The sequence below is a fragment of the Sapajus apella genome, unplaced genomic scaffold (assembly GCF_009761245.1).
Source record: "Sapajus apella isolate SASKATOON/1434 unplaced genomic scaffold, GSC_monkey_1.0 scaffold79, whole genome shotgun sequence".
Classification (NCBI taxonomy): domain Eukaryota; kingdom Metazoa; phylum Chordata; class Mammalia; order Primates; family Cebidae; genus Sapajus; species Sapajus apella.
In genome coordinates this window covers 10,081,422-10,097,868 of record NW_022437019.1, presented here as the reverse complement: position 1 = coordinate 10,097,868, position 16,447 = coordinate 10,081,422, and the positions used below count along the sequence as shown (strand labels likewise).

General features: G+C 46.1%; 1 protein-coding gene across 1 annotated transcript in view; it reads right to left on the bottom strand.

The window, feature by feature from the left end:
• Positions 1-5,525, bottom strand: part of CCNJL (cyclin J like) — a 65,276-nt gene extending 59,751 nt beyond the window's left edge. The window contains exons 1-2 of the mRNA XM_032252748.1: positions 5,295-5,525; positions 4,789-4,903 (exon numbers count right to left, since the gene is read on the bottom strand). Coding sequence (XP_032108639.1) covers positions 4,789-4,854 — 66 coding nt within the window. The 5' untranslated portion in view covers positions 4,855-4,903; positions 5,295-5,525. The remainder of the gene's footprint in view (positions 1-4,788; positions 4,904-5,294) is intronic.
• Between the last annotated feature and the right edge of the window lie 10,922 nt (positions 5,526-16,447).

Genomic DNA, 16,447 nt, shown 5'->3' with positions numbered 1-16,447 from the left:
CACTACAGAGGGTGACAAAGATGGTGAAGGAATCAAGGATGAGGTTGGGGTCAGGACACATGGCAAAGGAAAGGCTTGAAGGACAAGGAACGTGCCCTTCAAGCTGCGTACCAACCAATGCCCTCATTCCATCATGTATAACCAGAACTCACCAAAATCTATTAGTTCTTGGATTCAATACCTTATTAATACCCATTAATTTTAAACTTAGGTGGATGCGTCTTTCAAGAAAAAAACAAGTAGCCCCGAGTTTTAGTCTGGACAGACCTGGCACAGACTTGGTCACCAGAAAAACATCACTAACAGCCTCCTCACTGGTGACGCCAGCCTGGTGACAATCTGCTCCTCCTTTTGGTTCAGAGAAGACGGTCAAGGGGCACCCAGATGGCAAGTAAGAAACCCCACATCCCTGTGCTGCCTGGCACCCCCATCCCCAGCAGAAATGTCAGAGGAGAGGAGCTGAAGGGAGCGGGTTCTAGGTGGGCTTCTGCAGATGCAACAGGGACAGGAAGGAGGATCCAAGGAGGAACTGAAGAGCTGAACATGGGATAAAGGTGGCTACAGAAAGGAGAGGGAGAGATTTCTCCAGAGCAATTTGGGCAGGAGGAGGGTTCAACTTCCCACACTCACCCATCGGAATGCCAGGTTGGTTAGAGGGTCTTGCCAATGGGGTCTCACTCCTGGGTCTCAGCCCTCAACAGACACATAATGTTTGGCAAACTCCTCCTTCTCCCGACTTCAATCTCATCACAGGACCAATGGTCCAATGGCAGTGCCTATCTTACAAGGATTACCTATAACATCTGTGGACCCTCTGGAGGGTGGTCACAAACTCTAAGCCTTATTCTGAGCAGCACTATGTGAACAGGCTATGAGTGTCTTGCAGCAACCCCAAGTGGAGAGGCACAATGCCTGCCAAGTACCCACCACGCATCTCCCATTGTCACACTGTTCTTTTTTTTTTTTTTTTTTTTTTTGAGATGGAGTCTTGCTCTGTTGCCAGGCTGGAGTGCAGTGGCACAATCTCAGCTCACTGCAACCTCCAACTCCCTGGTTCAAGCCATTCTCCTACCTCAGCCTCCAGAGTAGCTGGGATTACAGGTACACGCCACCATGCCCAGCTAATTTTTATATTTTTAGTAGAGACGGGGTTTCACCATGTTAGCCAGGATGGTCTTGATCTCCCGACCTCGTGATCCACCCATGTCGGCCTCCCAAATTGCTGGGATTACAGATGTGAGTCACAGCGCCCAGCCTCACTCTGTTCTTAAGTTCTCTCACTTAATGCCAACATTGCTGTAAAACATTTCTCCCAGCTTACAGAACAGAAAAGCAAAGACTGACTTATTCATTCTCCTTGCCATTCCATACACATTGGGAGGCTGTGTTCAAGGCACTGAGACCCCAGCACAGAACAAGGCAGACACAGGCCTCTTCTCATGCAGCATGTATTCTAGTGTGGGAAGAAAGGCAGCAAACAACAAATAAGGAAACTTGGTAAATGCTAGGAAGAAAAAACAAGGTGATTTAATAGAGTGACATTAATAGAGAGGCAGTAAGGGAGGCAAGCAACCATGTGGCAGTCTGAGAAACACAGAATCCAAAGAGAGGAAACAGCCAGTGCAAAGGCCCTGAGACGTGAACAAGCTTGACTTATTCCAGGAACAGAAAAGAGGTCAGTGTGGCTCAAGAGCAAGGGAATGGAGGGTGGGGGCTAGGAGGGGTAGGAGACAAGGTCAGAGAGCAGACCAGGGCCAGACTGTGCTAGGTGTTCCAAGCAGTTGTAAGGACAGGGAATTTTACTGTAAGTGCAGTGGGATGACATTGGAGGTCTTTAAGCAGAGAATGATACAATCTAAATTCTGGCTATTCTGGGAGGAATGGACGACAGGCGCCAGATTTAGAGAAGTTGAATGAGCAGCTCAGGGTTTCACTTCCATCACTAGTGGGCAGGCAATACCAAGACTTGTTTCCACGGTGTCAAGTTTTTGATATCCTGTAGTATGACGCTCGACTGGAATCTCCTATTTGACAAAGTGGGGCTCCCACTGTCTCAGTGATCTCAGCTTCGCCGCCTGTGTCGGTCACGTGAGGATAACTGCTTGTGGTTCTATGGTAACAGTTACACAGCATATACGTAAACATGCTTTGTATTCACCTGGCAACATGCAACAAAGAGTGTCTACTGTATGCCAGGCACTTGCAAAGTTGTTCTATAGTGTTAGAAACACATTATAAGATTAGATATTTGATTGAAAAACAAAATTTACCCTGTCTGGGTAAAACAAAAGGACAGCCCTCATTCCTCAAGAAAGGCGAGGCTAGTATGGCTACTAAGTTCCCCTAGTCTTCGCTCTTCTTGCCAAACTCCATGAAGCCAAATTTTTGAAGAAGCATTTTCCTCTTTGAAGAGGGAGAGGAGATAAAGAAGAGCAATTAGCAGTATTTTGAGGAGATGGGACATCGTAACCAAAGGAACTTGGGATTTGCCTTAATAAGGCCAGCTTTAAGTCAAGGTTGACCTTGGACATCAGTCCTTGGGTGAGCTTTCTATTTCTAACTGGCAAAACTGGGACAAACCCATCTTTGGGCGGGCCACCCAATAGTAAACTCACATGACACTACGACATGGCTAAAGCGGTAAATGGAGAACTGCCTTTCCTGCTTCTTTGAGCAGCTGAAGGAACACTCAGGACATCCTCCCTTATATTTAAAAGGTTGGGCATTCTCAGGTAACTAAACAAATGGCATTCATTGCTCTCAGAAACCCATCCTTGCAGAAAGGGTCAAACCAGGTCGAAGTTGTTCCTCCTAAGCTATGAACAGAAATGACAACACTTGAGCCTATGATTAACAAGGAAGCCCAATTTCCACGGCAGTCCTCACTAACTCCATTCAGCCATTACCTCCAGAAAAGGACCAGAACCATACTGCCTGGTCCACATCCCCTACCACTTCCCTTATATTTCAACTGAACCAACAAGACTTGTCCAGATGCCTAGAATGTACTACGCCTTGGCCATTCTGTTCTGGGAAGAGCAAGGGAACACAGAACAGCTTCTTGTGCAGATGCCTAGAATGTACTACAAGATTTCCTCTTGTCCAGATGCCTAGAATGTACTACGCCTTGGCGACTCTGTTCTGGGAAGAGCAGGGGAACACAGAAAAGCTTCTTGTGCAGATGCCTAGAATGTACTACAAGATTTCCTCTTGTCCAGATGCCTAGAATGTACTACACCTTGGCGACTCTGTTCTGGGAAGAAGACGAAGGGAGCAGAGAAAAGCTAAGGCCTTGCTGAGCAATGCAGGACAGAGACAGATCAGCAGGTACAGAAAGAAAAGAAAACAGCATTAATCTGACTGGAAGACAGCTACTCAACGAGGACAAAACACTAAGGAGCCAGGGACCCTTTATTTAAGCAGGGCTCCTCCAGACACTCGGTACAAATGCACTGACTGTGAAACCTGCGTGGGAACTCGAGTACCGCACTAGGAAGACCTTTTCCTCCCTGTCTTGGGCTCAGTAGTGTCCCCCCAAGTCTGAAATCTGTCAATCTGAAACTTCAGAATGTGACCTTACTTGGAAATGGAGTTTTTTCAGGTGTAAATTATGATGACATCACATTGGATTACGGTGGGTTCTACTCCAATGACTGGGTAACCTTGTAAGAAGAGAAAACAGACACACAGATAGAACCATATGACAGTGGAGGCAGAGACTGGAATGATGTACCTACAAGCCAAGGAATGCCAAGGATGACCAAGCACCAGCAAACCTAAGAAGGAAGAAGCAAACATCCTCCTCTAGAGCCTTTTGAGAGTCCTGGCCCTGCTAACACCTTGATCTGGGATCTTCAGCTTCCAGAGCGGAAATAAATTTCTGCTGCTTTAAGCCATTCAGTTTGTGGTACTTTGCAATGGCAGCCCTAGGAAACCAATCCACTCCCCACTTCACACCTGTTACCCAAACCACCCCTTGCCAGGCTCATCCGGGGGGCTGGAGGCAAGTCACACAGGCCATGCCTCCAGCCCACCTGGACTCTTCCACCTTCCCAATGCCCTCAGCTCTTCCCTCTTCGAGGGGAGGGGTGTGCAGAATCACATTTCAGTTGCTGCCACCCATCTTCTGCCACAGGAGACAAACCCGCAGTGGAGTTTTTGTTTTCATCCCTCAGCCTCCCAGTTTTGTGGCCTCTTTCAATTACACTGGTGTTCCCTACATTTCATTTGGTCCCATTCCAGATATATACATAGATACATGTTTTTGGCCATAACCATATATTCCCTGTACTACCACTCATCTTTATACAAAGATATACAAAAAGTCACTACTTTTACTCAAAATAAATGTTTTAAGAGAAATTGCTGTATAATTATCACAATAAATGGAAAATCGGAAACGCAGAGCTTGTTAGGTATACACACATTTTTAAATTACACATAAGAATAAATGCACAATATTTTTAAAAGACCCATTCATGTATGGTTTAAAATAACCTAGGGTGGCAATACTATAGGAAATACTGCCTTAGAGGTACAGTGGCTATCTGACTAGTTGGCCCAGAGTTCTGAGCTCCTAATCAAAAAAATCAACTTCAATCTCTCCAGTCTCTCGTCTCTAACCCCTGTTCCCCAATTCCACCCAGACACTCGGAAGAAGGTAAAGGGTAGGGGGAAAGAAAGGCAGCCGGGAGTTCTGAGTTCCCACGCGGGCGACCTGAGAACACGAAGTCGAGACTGAAGGAGACTACCCAGTCCTGCGAGTGACAAGGGCAGGGAGGGACTGACCTTCTCGCGCAGGGTGCAGTGGACGTCCGAGGCGACGCGCCCTTCCCACCACGGCTCATCCATCATCGCGTATGCAGCGCCGCGATCCGAGGCTACCCGGCTCTCAGGGCGCACCCTGCATGGACACGGGCAACTTCAGCGGCCGGAGCGTGCCCCCGGCTCCGACCCCCGGTATCCCTAACCTCGCTCGCCCCCGGCCCCGGGCCCGGGCGGGTGTCCCCTCCTGCGCCGCTCTGAGGAGCGGGCAGTCGCCTCCTGTCCGGGGAAGACTGCGGTGCCCCCTCCCCTCAGCTCGCCGGACACGGGGCGATGTGGAGCTGTGCAACAACTTGCAGAATTTTTATCTTCCCTTTTCCAAAAGTTGCAGAGAAAGTTGCCGACTCCGCTAGCTCGCTCAAGGCTGGGGCTCTGGCGGCGGCCACCGGCTCGCCGTCCGCAACTCCTCCCCCGCCGCCCAGCCTTTGTCCTGCTCCCACATCCTGCCCTCGAGCCGGGGCGAAACTCACGCATCCTCGCTGGGCTTGGGGGCTGCGGGCGCCGGGCCCCTCCCAGGGCCGACGCAGCTGTGCCTTCTGGTGCCTGCCGGCGGCTGGACCCTCGCCCGGGGCGCCCCGCACTCCCGACGGCCGCCTCCGCAGCCCGGCTAGTCCCAGCCGCCGCCGCGCCCCTGCGTGCGCTCGGGTCCCGCCGCGGCTCGCAGGCTCCCTGCCGCCGGGGGCCTCCCTCCTTCGCTGGGGGAATTGGGGGCCGGGCCTCGCGCATGCGCTGCCGGAGCCCCGCGGGGCGGGGGGCTGGGAATTGGAGCCTTTCTTTGCCAGCTCTGGCTCCGCTTCCTGCCTTCCCTCCTCCCTCGCTTCGGCAGAAAGCTTCCCTCTCACCTTCGTTGAGACTAGCGGTGGCCTTCTGGGCACCCCGCCGGCTTGCGCGGGGAGCAAAGGGACCGCGGCGCCACCTGCGCGCACCACGCGTGAAACGCGCGGGCTGGAGGCCCCCAGAAAGTTCTGCCTTCCGCGCGCGCTGCTCTAGCCATCCTTACGTCGGTTCCACCTGTTTTTCTTTCTCTCTCTTTTTTGTTTTTTGTTTGTTTTTCTCTTCTTGTAAACCTGTCCTGCCTTGAGGAGGTAGATTTCCAAACGGACAATTCCTGCGAAAGCTGCGGAAAAACCACCCGTGTTCACCCGGAGTCCCTAATTCTAAAGGAGCCTAAGTCGCTGGTATTTGCTGTGCTCCTACCGAATACTTCTCCACGCCTCATATTGAAGGAAAACTAGTTTTTGTTTTGGTTTTGTTTTGGTTTGTTTTTTTTTTCCGGGTCGTCCGGTAGATGGAAAACATTGTTTTAATTCAGTTGCTTTTGGAAGGTCATTCTTTTAAGTCAGCCCATCTGATGGCATAGTATTGGGCTATCCTCTTGACGGATTGATTTTTGTGATAGTTTTAGAGATTCGAAAATTTGGAATCAAATCCACCTACCAACTGGGTGATTTTTGTCAAGTTCCTCAAATTCGGAGCTTGGAATCCGTCGTGTAAAATAGGAATAAAAGTTGCACGAACCTGCTGGAAATTAAATGAAATAATGTGTGTAGAAGGATAATCACTATACCGGGTATAAAGTGAACACTCAATAAATAACTGCTACTGAAGAGCCTTTAGTTTCTAAGTGCTTTCCTGCACATAAAGACCTATCTGGAAAAAAAATTAAATCAGTGTTGATAACCTTCAACTGGACCTTGAAGAGCAGTTTTAATGTAAAGAAAAAAAAAAAAACTTTGAAAAGTGTAAAACACCTAAAAAATAAACTGAATAAATGTGCAGGCGCTCTTAAGACATTACAAAGGTCGAAACATAATAAGGAAGGCTAGAGGGAATAGAATCACAAAGACCAACTTAACCCAAATTACTCTATTTAATAAAATTTTAATGGTTGTGGGTAGATTGGGGGAGGGAGCACTTAACATTTTTTCTAATATTCAAATGGGAGAATATCTGTGAGAAATGCTAGGAAATGTATCTTTTAAAAATAGGGGGGATGGCCAGACTTGGTGGCTCACGCCTGTAATCCCAGCACCTTGGGAGGCCAAGGCGGGCAGATCACCTGAGGTCAGGAGTTCGAGATCAGTCTGGCTAACATGTTGAAACCCCGTTTCTACTAAAAATACAAAACATTAGTCGGGCATGGGGGTGCTCACCTGTAATCCCAGCTACTTGGGAGGCTGAGGCAGGAGAATTGATTGAACCTGGAGACTTAGGTTGCAGTACGCCGATATCTCGCCATTGCATTCCAGCTTGGGCAACAAGAGCAAAACTCCATCTCAAAAAGACAAACAAAACAAACAAAACAAAACAAACACGGGGGGGATAGACCTGGATTATCAAATCTTAAGGCATATTGCAACACTATAGTTAAAACCGTGTGGTGTTGACACAAGAATGGATGCATTAAGCTTCCGTGGAATAACTGAAAGTCTAGGAACATTTAATATGCTTAAAAATTCACCGTATGATGAAGAGGGCATTTCACTTTTGTGGGGAAAAGGACAAATGGCTAAATTCTTTAATAAATTAGGTTGGGGAAATTCGTTAGGAAAAAAAGTAAAACTCAGGACTTGTTTAAATATCACCAAAATAAATATAAGAACTCAGAGAACTACAAAGAAACAAATCACAAAAGAATTAGATGGAAACATACAGGAATTATACCGTGGGGAAGGCCTAGGTATTAAGGCGTGGGAGGAAACCAAAGGCAAGGGTGAGTAGACATATTTGAATAAATATGCAAGATCTAGATACATCAAATATCATTACCAAAAAGACAAATGACAAATTTGAGAAAATGTCTTTTAACAAATGTGATAAAAGATTGATGTTACTGTCTAGACCTCTGATAAACCAGTATTTAAAACATTAACACCCTGCCTGCAGAAATGGGTGCAGGACATGAATAGGTATGCTGTCAAAGAGGGAATTCATATGGGTAGATGTTATTTTTAAAATGCTCATACTCCCCAGCACACAAAATTAAAAGCTTTTTTTAAGAAACAGTGGGATACTCTTTGTTAAGGATTTTTGGTAAATACGCAGTGTTGTTGGGAATATAGATTAATACCATCTTTCTGAAAGACAACATAAATCAAAATATTTTAAACTGTATTATTTGATCCAACTTTTCCACCTATAGAAATTTATTCTTTTAAAAAAAGCAGATTTATTTCAAAGGGGTTTTATCAAAAATGCTTCTTCATTATGGTGAACCTTTAGAATGCGGAACTGGTTTAATAATTATTTGTCTCTTAAAACATTTTTAAAAGGAAGCATAATGAATTGGAGAAAATGTTTATAATATATTAAATAAAAAGGATAAACTGGGCTGGGCACGGTGGCTTATGCCTGTAATCCCAGGACATTGGGAGCTGAGGCAGGAGAATTGCATGAGGCCAGGAGTTCAAGACCAGCTTGGGCAACATAGCCACCCTACTCTACACACACACACACACACACACACACACACACACACACACACCCCCACCCACCCACCCACCCAACCCAGGTGTGGTGGTATATACTTGCAGTCTTAGCTGCTCCAAAAGTTAAAATAGAATCACTTGAGCACCAAAGGTCAAGGCAGCAGTGAGCCATGATTGTGCCACTGCACTCCAGCCTTGCCAACAGAGTGAAACTCTGTCTCTGAAAACAAAACAAGAGAAAGAATAAGCTGTCCTTAAGAGGATAAAAAAGAAAAAAAAAAGATTACAGTATGATCCCAGTTAAACTACATTCACGCACAAGCACATATGCAAAAATATTAACTGTAGAATCAAAGTGGTAGGATTATGGTAAATTTTAATTCACCTTTTTTCCTAATATTTCTGTATTTTCTAAATTTTCTACAAGAAATATGCATTATTTCATAACCAGAAAAAAAGAGTGAATGTTACTTTAAAATAATTACCTGACATTTCAATATGTGCTAGAGGGTTCTTCCATTCAACAACAATGCACAGCCTTGTTTTGTTTTGCTTTGTTTTTCATAGCAGTATTATTTCTTTCTCAAGCTTTCTATGCTGGGTACTTTGAAAGAAGACAGGCGTTTATTATCCACTAGTTTGCTTTTTTTTAATTTTTTTTTTTTTTCTTTTATAGAGACGGAGTTTCACTATGTTGGCCAGACTGGTCTCGAACTCCTGACTTCATGATCCACCTGCCTCGGCCTCCCAAAGTGCTGGGATTACAGGCATGAGCCACTGCACCCAGCCATCCACTAGTTTGTACTGCCCTTTTCCTAAACTTTGGCTATCAATTATCAGGGATTTGGATAACAGAAGGGAAGCAGAAATTTTGGGCTTTTCTCCAGAGGCTATATCAGTAGGACACTAAGCATACTCATTCCACACCCCTTTGTGTATAATTCTCCAGAGTCCCTCATTTTCTCAGTATTTCTGAAGAGTAAATATACATTGCACCAATAAACTGATGATTTTGTGGTGAGTCACTGTCCACAGGTGCTCTTAACAGAGAAGGCTTCCCGTGCTGGTCAGCAGGAAGTATCAGTGCAACTGGAATCACTTCTTCCATCCACCCCCGACCAAGCCAAGAAGAAGTATTCATTAAGTCATTCAAAAACTAAACTTTTATTAATTGCTTACCATCAGTCAGTTACCATCCCTCCACCCTCAACCTCTGAAGCTCACAGGTTGGGAACGACAGATTTAGAGCAAGTACATTCTACCTATCTTCAGCTTTCTTTCTTTCTTTTTTTTTTTTTTGAGACGCAGTCTTGCACTTGTTGCCCAGGCTGTAGTGCAGTGGCACAATCTCAGCTTACCGCAACCTCCACCTCCTGGGTTCAAGCAATTCTCCTGCCTCAGCTTCCTGAGTAGTTGGGATTACAGATATGTGCCACCATTCCTGGTTAATGTTGTATTTTTAATAGAGACGGGGTTTCTCCATGTTGGTCAGGCTGGTCTTGAACTCCCAACCTCAGGTGATCCACCTGCCTCCTCCTCCCAAAGTGCTGGGATTGCAGGTGTGAGCCACCGCACCTGGCCCTCCCTTCAGCTTTTATATGTATCCATTAAAAAAAAAAATCTGCCCTTTTCAATCTTCCTTAGAGGACAAATCGGTGTAATATTTTCACTGTAATATTACCAACTGCTCAGTTTGCACTGAACTTTTCTTTTGCTTTTCATGTGACACAAACCCTCGAGCATAGCAAAATATACATGTTCTCCCCCTGGTTCCAGGCCTTGTTCTCCTCCTCCCGAGTGATAACCAGTCTTATGTTTCCTTTGGAAGTGATTTATGCATTCACCAACATAGACATTCATGCCTTTTTCTCCTTTTACATGACTGGTAGCATACTCTACACATCCACATGTGCCTTACTGTTTTCTGTTTTGTTGTTTCATGACAGTGCCCAAAGAGCTGCATGGCATCCCGTAGTCCCATAGTATCATGATGTACGGACATTTGGCCTGGGAATGTCCATACATTTCTAGCCTTTTGCTTCTATGTAACCACATTGCAGTGAATATTTGCTTCCATGTAGCCATACCGCAGTGAATATCCTGCACAGGGTCAAGCATATAAATTCCTCTAATACTCAGCTGTTCAGGGGAAGTTGAGGCATATACTTTGAACGGTGTTTCCTCATGGTGTTAATGGTTTGCACTGCTCCATTCAGGACCAAAAGCATGAAACCTGGCTCAGTTTACAGAGACAGACAGAAGATATCTGCCTTATTACCACTTTGATCTTTAACCAAAAACCATTCCAATGCCTTTAACCGATTATTAGTCGTGTGGTCTACTTAGTCAAGAGAACATTTGCTAAATCCTTTATGATCCTTGACTACAAGTTCTTGAGATATGAGTTGGCAGATTAGGTCTGAGAACCAGGCAGGAAGAATAAAAAAGCAGCATTTTGCAAACAGAACTCAAACCTAGGACATTTATAAAGCTGGTCCACATTACTTTTTTAAATTTAAAAAAGTACAGAAGGAATAAGTGAAAAATAAATCTCCCTCTCACCCAGGGTCAGCTCCACGCATATAGAAAATTTTATTTTATTTTATTTTATTTTTTGAAATGGAGTTTCGCTCTTGTTACCCAGGCTGGAGCGCAATGGCGCGATCTCGGCTCACCGCAACCTCCGCCTCCTGGGTTCAGGCAATTCTCCCGCCTCAGCCTCCTGAGTAGCTGGGATTACAGGCACACGCCACCATGCCCAGCTAATTTTTTGTAATTTTAGTAGAGACGGGGTTTCACCATGTTGACCAGGATGGTCTTGATCTCTTGACCTCGTGATCCACCCGCCTCGGCCTCCCAAAGTGCTGGGATTACAGGCTTGAGCCACCGCGCCCGGCCAGAAAATTTTATTGTCGAACCTGTGTTTTGTAAACGAAGTCTCTCAGGACAGTGGAGCATGCAGGGAGCAGAGGAGACACATAAGTGTCTGCTGTTCCGTTTGCTCTGTTTGCATGTACTATTCCCCATGCCTCATGTGCACAGGATTCCAGTGGACCTGTGACGCATGGAGTTTGCTGAGATTCAAAGGGAGTAGGTCAGTAGATCATGCGTACAAGTGGGCATGGGGTGGGGTGTGGGGAATACCTGAGAGGACATGTTTTCTATTTGAACTAGAACTTGCTTTGAAACACAGAAAGAAGGTGTTAACTGTTTCTGCCGCTGCCATAAGAAAGTACAACAATGGGATGGCCTGAAACAGCAGGACCTTCTTCTCTCACAATTCTGGATACCAGACGCTCCAAATCAGGGTGTCAGCAGGGCCACAATCCTTCTGAAAACTCTAACGAGAAACTCTTTTTTCCTCTTCCTGGTTAGTCAGTTGTTTTTCCCTGGCTTGTAGCTACAGCACTCCAAACTCTGCCTCTGTCTTCACATGACCTTCTTTTCTCTCTTTTCACATAGTCATCTCCTCCTCTTCCTCCTCCTTTCTTCTTCTTCAACAGGGTCTCTCTGTATGGTCCAGGCTAGAGCTGGAGTGTAGTGGCGTGATCTCGGCTCACCACAAATTCCACCTCCCAGGTTCAAGCAATTCTCCTGCCTCAGCCTCCCCAGGAGCTGGGATTACAGGTACACAATACCACACCGACTAATTTTTATGTTTTTAGTAGAGACAGGGTTTCATCATGTTGACCAGGCTGGTTTCGAACTTTTGACCTCAGGTGATCTGCCTTCCTAAGCCTCACAAAGTGCTGGGATTACAAGCGTGAGCCACCAGGCCCAACTATGTCTTCTTATAAGGACACCGGTCATATTGAACTAAGGGCCCACCATACTCCAATATGGCCTCATCTTAACTAATGACACCTGCGGTAAACCTATTTCCTTAAAAGGTCACATTCTGAAGTATTGAGGGTTAAGACTTCAACATATCTTTTGTGGAGGTACTCCATTCAACTCCTAACAGAAGGGAGTAGTAGTCTAGGGAACATGAATGACCAAGGAACCCTATCACATGCTTTCTTAGTGTGTTACTTCCCTGTGTTAGGCAACCATGTATTATGACATAGAAAGAAAGGGGAAAATGGGGCAACCCATAGTTCCTCCTCCTTCAGCTCTTTCTTACTTATTGGTATTATGCCTAAGGTAGAGAGTATTGATTGGATGTGCACGTATCAAGAGTGAAATAAAAATAGTGAATTTTGTGCAGTGTTTTCACCATTATGGAAAGAATGAAATGCATATGCATGTTCGAGCTACAAAATACAAATCATATAATTTCAGTGATTTTGCCTGTGAGTTAAGTGTTCTTACTTTTGCATTTACAACTGGCATGGCAGGCTGGGCTCCGTGGCGCACGCCTGTAATCCCAGCACTTTGGGAGGCTGAGCTGGGTGGATCACAAGGTCAAGAGATGGAGACCATCCTGGCCAATGTGGTGAAACCTCGTCTCTACTAAAAATACAAAAAATTAGCCGGGCGTGGTGGCAAGCGCCTATAATCTCAGCTACTCGGGAGGCTGAGGCAGGAGAATTGCCTGAACTTGGGAGGTGGAGGTTGCAGTGAGCCGAGATCACGTTACTGTACCCCAGAGTGAGACTCTGTCTCAAAAACAAAAACAGAAACAAAAACAAAAACAAAAACAAAAAAAACTGGCATTGCATAATATAAAGATAAATGATAAAAACTCATGCTAATACTTTAAATTTTGAACTTTACTGAAAATGACATTAAATAGTATATTTTTAAAATATCTCAATAAAAAAATGTTTAAAAAAGAACTCTCAGCAAGTTGAGAGAGGGCTCCATAAGCTGTCCACACACTATCCCACACTGCTCTCACTCTGTCCCACCTGACTGCCGTCCCAGAAGAAATTCCTTTATGTTTCTTTTCAAAGAGATTCTCTCTCTTGCTTTAAGAGATAGAGTCTTGCTCTGTCACCCAGGCTGGAGTGCAGTGGTATGATCATAGCTCACTGCAGCCTGGAACTCCTGGGCTCAAGGGGTACTCCTGCCTCAGCCTCCTGAGCAGCTGGGACTATAGGCAAGGATCACCTCGCCCAGCGCATACTGTTTTGAACCTCAAGTCACCCATTCTTCTCTGTGAGCAATCATTGTGGCAAAGTTTTCCCCCCGCTAGTAATATATTTTTGTTGATAAACGTGAGAAAATTTACCATTTGTGGCATGCTTATTGTATGCCAGGCACTGTGCCACATGCCCAAGCAATCACTGAGAGCAGGCTTGCCTACTTCCCAAATAATTATCCATTGCCTTTCTTCCTGTTCTCCAACACCTACATCTATTCACCTCACACAGCTCAGGCTCCCTGAAGACAAGGCCTGTTTCTTTCCCGTATTTGTATCCCCAGCAGCTAGCCCAGTGCCTGCAGTAAAGGACATGGTCAATATAGGTTTACTGAAATAATAAATAATTTGTCAGGCAAGGTGACTCACCCCTGGAATCCCTGTTTGTTGGGAGGCTGAGGTGGAAAGATCACTTGAGTCCGGGCGCTTACGATGAGCCTAGGCAACATAGTGAGACCCTGTTTCTACTTTTTTTTTTTGTTTTAACTTAGCCAGGTGGCTAAAGTGGGGAGGTCACTTGAGCCCAGGAGATTGAGGCTGCAGTGAGCCCTGATTGCACCACTGCACTCCAGCCTGAGCAACAGAGGAAGGCTCTGTCTCAATAAACAAATAAACAAAGAAACAAGCAAACAAACAATGGACTCATGGATAGTGGAACTAACGGGGGCCTATGGGAATCACCTGGCCCAGACTTCAGACTGGTCAGGAGTTACTGTCCTCATTTTTCAAATGGGATCTAGAGAGTGTGTGACTCTCTATGGGCCACCTATGCTCTTTGGACCTCCTTGTTCATTCTGGTAAGATGAGAAAACTAATTTTTCCTTAAAGGACTATTGTATGACATGAAGAATCATGAAGTATAAATTGCCCTCTAATATTATTTTGTCATTCATAATAACAGAACAGGCTAGAACCTTCTGATGACATTGCTGTTTGGAGGCTGAAGCAAGCTGTGTGAACCCATGGTGAGGCCTCAGTGAGTGGCCTTCCTTCCATGGGTCTCAGTTTCTCCTTCTGTGAAAGGAGAGGGTGGGATTCGATCCCAGAGGACGGAAACCCAGGGGGATAAGAGGGTCAGGAAAGCAACACGAACAAGAAGAAGTCCTACAGCCCTCCTGGTCTAACTTCCTCCGCTCCCCAACCTTTGGAAGAAACTCCGAGGGAGAGAAACATTCCTCTTTGTGAGGAAAAGACACCCTGCGTTTGACCGTCAATATCCACGCCAGCCACAGTGCCAGGAAGCAGTGCGGAGCAGTGAGGACTGCGGTCGGCCAGTGGGCCAGTGGGCAAGTGCTGCGTCCAGGGTGGGGAGCCCCTTCTGCACCCCCTCAGATTGTTATAGCTTGGGAATTGGTGCCCACCGTTGCCAGACTGTTTGGCTTCAAAAGAAAGAGGAAATTGAGATATCTCCTGATTTTAAAATACTGGCTTTTCTTTTAACACCATGTGGGCCACACACCGCCCTGGCTTGGGAACCCTGGAGTAGGTGCGTGACAGGAGCCCTCCAGCCTGATGGGGATTCTGCAGGGAGCAATGGGATAAGAGCTCCCCAGACTCCAGGAGGAGGAAATAAAAGGCACCATTAACTTCAAAGCCCCTGAGCCTGCCAGCCCCCCTCCTCCAACAGACAATAAACAGGAAGGTGACTGAGACTGGACAGTGAAAGCTGACCAGACAAGCCTGCCGGGGGGACCCTCACTCCCAGCATCAGGGCGCTGCTTTCCTGGGGCCACCTGGATGTCACAAAGCCACCTTCTCTGAGGAGCTGCCATAGCTTCCAGGGCTGCAAAGACCCAAAGTCAAAGAACCAAGGATTATGGTGCCAGCCGCTCAGCTGAGGGGACTCAGGCTGGGGGTGAGAAGGCTGTGGGAAATCTATGAAAAAATTTCTTGATTACACAAATATCATTCTCCTTGTACCACTATTAAAGCATGCTTAAACTATTATTAAGATCCTGGCCGGGTGAGGTGGCTCGTGCCCATAATCCCAGCACTTTGGGAGGCTGAGGTGGGTGGATCACCTGAGGTCAGGAGTTCAACACCAGCCTTGCCAACATGGCGAAACCCTGTCTCTACTAAAAAAATACAAAAATAATCAGTTGGGTGTGGAGCCGAGATGGTGCCACTGCACTCCAGCCCGGGTGACAGAGTGAGACTCACTCTCAAAAAATATACATATTATTAAGATCCTGAACAACACCTCCCCCCACCCCGCCCCCTACCAGCAGGTAACCTCTGTGACATCCATGGAGTGGTCTTTGGCAGGGCACATAGGCAATGGGGGACCAGGTCAGCGTCTACTATAATAATCCAGCTGAGAGATGGGGGTGACTTGGGCAGGGGGAAGAGGTGGAGGAAGTGAGGAGAGGCCAGATCCTGAGCATAATTAGAAATAAGAGCCCATAGGATCTGCCGATGGTGTAAGAGAAAGAAATCAGGATGACCCCAGGTGTTAGCTCTGTGCACCTAAAGAGTGAAGTTCCCATTTACTGAGACGTGGAACTTAATCACATCTCCCAGGACATTGTTGATGTGTTACTCACTTCCCTCTTTTCCCAACCCAGCCTGCCTCCACCTGCTCGGTGGTTACAGTGAAGAGTCCAAGACTGCCCCAGATTTCAATGTTGGCCTTGATTTTTTCTTGTTGATAATCTCAAGCAAGTTAGTTAACCCCAGATTCCTTCTTTCCTATATGGGGACAATAATAGTACTGCCTTTATGGGTTATATGGAGGTCAAATGGTACGATGCCTGGTACATAAAGGGTGTTGAATAACTGTGAGCCAAAATTACTGTCATCATTAAGTTGTTATTGTATGCATACATAGTTTTCTAGCCTGCTACTTCTAAACCCAGAATGATCTCATGAGCATTTTTCATGAGATACCTTTAAAAATGTCACTCAAGGCCGAGTGCAGTGGCTCACGCCTGTAATCACAGCACTTTGGAAGTCCGAGGTGGGCGGATCACAAGGTCAGGAGTTCAAGACCAGCCTGGCCAATATGGTGAAACCCCATCTCTACTAAAAAAATACAAAAACTAGCCAGATATGGTGGTGGGCGCCTATAGTCCCAGCTACTCGGAAGGTTGAGGCAGGAGAATCACTTGAATCC